The 6,760-nt window shown below is 45.2% G+C and overlaps 1 protein-coding gene across 1 annotated transcript in view; it reads right to left on the minus strand.

Annotated features, from left to right (window-relative positions):
- Positions 1-3,601: 3,601 nt before the first annotated feature.
- The window catches only part of WDFY2 (WD repeat and FYVE domain containing 2), a 181,658-nt gene continuing 178,499 nt past the window's right edge, over positions 3,602-6,760 (minus strand). Inside the window, exons 11-12 of the mRNA XM_007471685.1 lie at positions 4,896-5,004; positions 3,602-3,853 (exon numbers count right to left, since the gene is read on the minus strand). Of these exons, the coding sequence (XP_007471747.1) occupies positions 3,824-3,853; positions 4,896-5,004 (139 nt within the window). The 3' untranslated portion in view covers positions 3,602-3,823. The remainder of the gene's footprint in view (positions 3,854-4,895; positions 5,005-6,760) is intronic.

The raw sequence follows: 6,760 nt of genomic DNA on the forward strand, positions 1-6,760 counted from the left end.
TAAACTTGCCAGCTGGGGTGGTCGGTGGAGAAGAGCGTAGGAAGGAGTTTATGCTGATGGAGACCTGCAGGGACTACCTCACTGCACATAGCCATCCGCTTGGAACCACGGGCTGGGGCCAAAGGCTGTGCCTACGATGAGAGGAACAGACCCGGTTCCCGAGAGCTCCCTGCCTCACGCCATTAGCAGTTAATGTTCTAAAACAACTGTTCCTCGAAAATTCTTCTTTCAGGTTTCCCTTGCTGACACCTCTGCGATCTCTTAACTGCCTGGTGTGACTATAGTGTTTTGTGCTTGGAACATTCTAGATGTCTGAAGATCCCTTCCAGTTTTGTGACTTTATGATTCTTTGAATAATTCAAACAATCCAATAAGAAATACATCATGGTTGATTGACCTCAGATAAAAAGACACATGACTCCAAGTACTTAATCTAAAACCACTTGTGCTACTGTGGAGACAACCCAGGCAGTTAAAGGTTCCAGTAACATCATTTCTTTGGAGAAACTGAGAGCATGTGATTGGTTCTATCCTACCAAATAAAGGACAGCCACGTGCATGGTATGTGCGGGTTTGCCACTTTCCCAGCATAATCCTGTTAGGCACTACTTGCCAGAGCTTCTGTATGTTGAAGTAACAGAGCAAAAAATATATATAAAGTGCAATTCCAGTGGGGTAAAACAAGAACTATGAGAGTTAACCCAGACAGGAGAAAAGCCAAGTGCTGGCACCAGCTTCCACTCCTAATGAATGAAGCCTCTATTCCATAAAAATGCTTGGAAGGCACCCCGACACCAACACATATCTACGAGTTACAAAAATGGTGGAGATAATGTAATACTCAAGAATTCACAGTATTATAAACACACACAGTTGGCGTGCTAAGCGCTTCTCACCAAGTTCAAGCACCTACACAGATGAGGAGAAAGGAAAAGGCAGGGCAACGGATACCTTGACATATCTGTGGTTACTGATCGCAACTCCCGTCACCAACGAGGTGTCCAGTGGTTTCAACCTCTGAGTGGCCCTGTGGGCTGGGATACAGACAGGCTGGGAGGCAGATGGCTGGACTGAAGTGCAGAGTCACAGACCAGAGGGACCACGGTGTCACATGTGGTCCAAAGGAGACAATCAGCTTTCCCAGTGGGGTCTGAGCTCATCGAGACCCAACTCAGATCCACATCAGTTCTGCCGTGCGCCTGATCCACCGTCTCCCTATCGCTGTGCTTGCCTCTCTATACACAGGCCAGGCTCCAAAGTTCAGGAAGGGGAAACACAGTGATTCTTTCCTACAACTCATTTCCAGCACACAGGCCTTTATTACGTACAACTTAGTTAAGTGGCTCCAGGTTCTAGTAGTAAACTACAAAATAGATATGAGTTTTTTTGGTTTTTTTGCGGTACGCGGGCCTCTCACTGCTGTGACCTCTCCTGTCGCGGAGCACAGGCTCCGGACTCATAGGCTCAGCGGCCATGGCTCACGGGCCCCGCCGCTTCGCGGCATGTGGGATCCTCCCGGACCGGGGCACGAACCTGTGTCCCCTGCATCGGCAGGCGGACTCTCAACCACTGTGCCACCAGGGAAGCCTGATATTTGAGTATTTTAAATTCCCTTTTTAAAGCTCTCTCACAGAGCAGTCATGCAGAAGAGACTCAAGTTAGTTATAATGGCTTTGACTGATGGCAAGCAAGGATTGTGTGGAGGTGACAGTTAAGTGATAAGTGGTAATTGCTCTGTTTGTGTGTGTGTGTGTGTGTGTACACAACCTTAGAGTATGGTCACATGGGCCCATCTGCCCTGATGTCCCAGGTCATGGCTGTCACGTACCATGGCTGCATGGGGCACACCCACTGTCCTGCTTCCCAAAGCTGCAGCAGCAGAATCATCTCGAGGAAGCCCGTCCCCCGGAAGCACAGTTGGTCAGTGTTGGGGGAGGGATCATCCAAGTATGGCTGGGAGGCCTTCTCCCAGTTAGAAAGAAAATTAATGATCACGAGGGGGAAAAATTACTTTCAGGAAAAGAGGGGAAAAAAAATAGGACTTCAACTACTACCACCCCAAATTGTCAGATCAAAAGAGAACAAGATCCTGTGGAGGTAGGGCTCAGATAGGGAAGGGCAAGTAATTGGCCTGTTTAACTGCGAGGCTTTGCTTAATTAACCTGAAGAACCCCAAGGACCCGGGGATCCCCCAATGCTCCTGACAGGTGAGGGCTGAATGAGGTGGCACTTGTGTAAAGTGCTTAGAACGGGGCGAGCACACAGCTCATGCCTGCTGCTAATTTCAATTCTATTTTTACAAATGAAAATAAGATTTTTTTTTTTCTTTGAGATACGCGGGCCTCTCACCGCCATGGCCTCTCCCGCTGCGGAGCACAGGCTCCGGACGTGCAGTCTCAGTGGCCATGGCTCACGGGCCCAGCCGCGCCGCGGCACGTGGGATCCTCCCGGACCGGGGCACGAACCCGCGTCCCCTGCATCGGCAGGCGGATTCTCAACCACTGTGCCACCAGGGAAGCCCCCCAAAATAAGATTTTAAAAAAGAACTTCAATATCCCAAGTTGAGTCACTACACAAAAGAATATCTCAATTTATCAAGTTTGAGTGGATTCCCTTAAAATTAGAGTTTAGGTTCATTTCCTAAAGCCTCCCCTGCCCCTCTTTTTTTTTTTTTTTTTACATTCCCAACTGGAACACAGCATGAACTGTAGGATTCAGTACCTTTTATGTCTCAGATCACACAATTTTAGTATGAAAGTGTGCAAAGTGTTCTCATAAAATACATGAAGATAAAAATCTTTAAATATCTCGTTTTGAAAGAAGAAAATAGAGACGGTGAGGAATAAAGCAGGATACAACCTCACAGCAATGAACATGTGCAAGTTCAGAGGTGACATCACATAGAACAACGCATTTTAAAGACACTATTCTTGAAGGACACAGGGTTTTGTTGTTTTGTTTTGTTTTTAATATGAAGAGCGACAGAGAGCTGTGTCAATAAAACTAAAACCTAAAAGGCTTAGAAAGCTTCGGCTGAATTAGAAATGATCCAGGCACTGAGAGTTGAAGGTCTGAGTTATGATCATCTACTTTGTGGCTGGGAGTGGCTTTCTCACAACATTTGTTTTTAATGTGGGCAAGACAGAGAAAAACTGAGGCAGAAACACAAGGTCATTTCCACTCCGTGAGAACATGTATGACCTAGATATCACAAACAGATCACTCTTCACGCATTCAAGAGTCAGCTGGGAAATCCACGTGAATGGTTTTCCAGGTCTCTCAATGGGAGGGAATTTCTACGAAAGCAGAAACACTGCAAATAAACTGTGAATACGTACACTCTGGGAAACAGCAGATGAAGCTGAGGGTGGATACATAGAGAAGAAAAGGATGCCGACCACGAGATATGTGTCCAAGTGAAGGAAACACGGAAACTACTTTATAACTACCGAAAATACCCTGAAGTTATACACGGCTCATTTCTCCGACACACAAAGCAACAACTAAAACGAAGTGGTGAAAAATATAAAACTTAAAACACCCCACACTGAGTTTGCAGTATACTCAAAACAAGGTAGCACAGCCAGACTGTATAAACCGCTTGTTAAAAAAATATCCTTTTATATCGTATGAACAAGTTGCAAGAGTTCCCTCGCAAGAGCTCACCGACCGCTCACCGCCGTGTGTGCGGGTCACATGCAAGCTCAGCTCAGCTCTTCAGCTTCTCTCCCACCACTCACGCATCTGCTTTACAGCTCCAGTCATGCTTTAGGTTAGAACAACCGTTTCTTGAGTAAATACTATCTGGTGCCTGGAAGGGGCATCAAGACACAACCGGGGTCATATCCCACAACTGTAAAAAGAAGAAGATCTCTGATGAACTACATTCAACTGTGTTGAGCACCCACAGCCCTTGTAACTGAATTCAAGTGTATTTTGTAACTTAACAAGGAACTAAGTACTATACGGACATCATTTATAAATCTATAAAATAGTATTTGTCCATCAAAAAGTTCAACATAACCCTCAAAAACAGGACAATGGCAGCTGGAAATTTTAATCCGGCTGATGGAGAATGAAGGCAGATTAGATTCATTCAAGGGGGAAGGGAAGTAACATATGAGGCAACAAATGGGTACCAAGATGTGCTGTGTCCTTTCTATATCTTATCTCATCTTCCAAACAGTTCTACGAAATGTCTCATTTTCAAAAATAAAGGAACCAAGCCTCCCAGAATTTACTTTAAACGTGCTCGAAGTCACAGAGGTCCGGTGGCTTCCAAAGGGGGTTATTTCAACCACCCCATCCTGCTGCTGCCTCCAAGAAGGGACCAGAATGGGCCCAGGAAGTAGGCTCAGTGAACGAGGCAAACCTGAGCCTCTGGGTGCCTCAGAGAATGACACAGGTGTGGCCCCTTCAGTCCTGTGCCTCTGCTGTGTCACAAAATCCATGTGGCCTAGCGCAGTCCTTAGGCCCTGGAGGACTGCTCCCGGATTAACTGATCTCACTGGGAAAAGATCTTGTTTATTACTTGTTGGCTCATTCAATGCTCAGCTCAAACCCCCTCCTGAAGCCATCTCCAGCAGCACTAACTCCGTCTCCTGAACTCGTCCAGTAATTCTTGTCCATATTACTCTTTTGGCTGCTGAACTTGTGACCTATTATTAACTGTCTTTTTAAGAGTATGTCCCCAGTAGACTAGCTGTTCCTTTCAGGCGAGAGCCATGTCTTATTTTGGTGTGTACAGCCAGTGACTGTTCACGGCATGTAGCAGGTTCTCAAAAATGCTCATTGCCAAGGGTAAGCTTTGGAGCAGACCTCATGTGGTCTTGGGGCTCCTGTATATTTACACAGGGCCAAAGATGGAAAGCTTCTAAGATAAGACAGCATCCTACCTTAATAACCTTGTCAGTTCCCGAAGTCAGTAACCATCCTCTGGTGGCATCAAAATGCACATGCACGATGTTATGTTTACTGTCATGGAAGGTCGCCGTGGGTGCACGTCTGGAGGGAGCAAAGAAAGTTTCCAAGAGTAAAAGGCAGTAATATATAAAGGAAGAAGATCTCGAGTGACATTAAGCTCTAACTTTTAGCCAAATGGCTAAAGTGACTTCACTATTAGAAATGCTCCTGGGACTTCCCTGGTGGCGCAATGGTTAAGAATCCGCCTGGCAATGCAGGGGTCACAGGTTCGAGCCCTGATCCGGGAAGATCCCACATGCTGCAGAGCAACTAAGCCTGTGTGCCACAACTACTGAGCCTGTGCTCTAGAGCCCGTGAGCCACAACTACTGAGCCCGTGAGCCACAACTACTGAGCCCGTGCACCACAACTACTGAAGCCTGTGCACCTAAAGCCTGTGCTCCACAACAAGATAAGCCACAGCAATAAGAAGCCTGCTCACGGCAACTAGAGAAAGCCCACATGCAGCAATGAAGACTCAATGCAGCCAAAAATTAATAAATTAAAAAAAAAAGGGGGCTTCCCTGGTGGCGCAGTGGTTGAGAGTCCGCCTGCTGATGCAGGGGACACGGGTTTGTGCCCCGGTCCGGGAAGATCCCACATGCCGCGGAGTGGCTGGGCCCGTGAGCCATGGCCGCTGAGCCTGCGCGTCTGGGGCCTGTGCTCTGCGACAGGAGAGGCCACAACAGTGAGAGGCCCGCGTACCCCCCCCCCAAAAAAAAAAGAAAAAAAAAAGAAAAAAGGAATGCTCCTCAGAGCTACTTTTATTCCCTGGTGACGTGTTATGATTTTTTAAAGAAAGGGTAAAAGGATTCTTATATTCTCCAAAATGGTCAAAAGATGTTAAAGTTTCTAAACGTCCTTTTGGAGATTTTGTTGCTCTGACTGAGTCTGTGAGGCTCTCTACCTGTGCTGTAAACAAATCTTTAAAATGACCCACAGTGCTTTTGCTAAGTTTGATCTCAGAAGGACTTGCTGGTAAAATAGTCTACCTTTGTCTATTGCATTAAAAAAAAAAAAAACAACACACACTTGTTAAAACGCCCAAGACTGTCATTCTCATCTAAGGGCTCTTCATTCTTTCTCCTCTTTTCCCTGGTATAACTGCAGACCTGGTTTTTCTGTGGCATTCTGATGCTTTGACAAGTAAAACAATATATAAACAAACACTGTTATTTGCTTTTTAGTTTTTTAATCTGTGTATTTTTTTAGTAAGAATGCTGGTCAACTGCCTAGGTATTCTAGAGGCAATGCAAATGCTCCCACGGAGAAGAAAGCAGAAGAAACAGTGATGTGGGAAAGGGGACAGGGCCGTGGAAGGAGACTGCAGTTTTCTAATCATGTTTCACGTCGCCGCTCCTCGGCAATGGGATCCCTGAAGATGGCTGTTAATTGCTCAATCTGGAGAACAGATCTTCAGTATCCTAAAACTGATCACTTTAAAATATTTAGAATTAAAGAATTAGGTTTAACTTGTAGTCACTTAGACTCTCTGGGTCTGTGTCTTTAACGAAGAATTAAACTAGAATATCCCATCTCTTGCAGCTCTCTAATTTAATGAGAACTCATTAATTTCATCACATATGATGAGCAGAACATAACCAATGAACATAAATGCTTACTTATGCAAGGGCATCTTACTTAACATTTGCTATGACTAAATAAGAATGAAAAAAACACATACATTAACATTAGGGTTATCTGTAAGAGAACGCTTTGTTTTATTAATTTGCCAAGAATTTCCTTTAAATGCTGACCTCCTCTGATGCTCTTTTTTTTTTTTTTTTTTTTTTTCGGTA

The sequence above is a fragment of the Lipotes vexillifer genome, unplaced genomic scaffold (genome assembly GCF_000442215.2).
Source record: "Lipotes vexillifer unplaced genomic scaffold, Lipotes_vexillifer_v1.1 scaffold470, whole genome shotgun sequence".
NCBI lineage: Eukaryota > Metazoa > Chordata > Mammalia > Artiodactyla > Lipotidae > Lipotes > Lipotes vexillifer.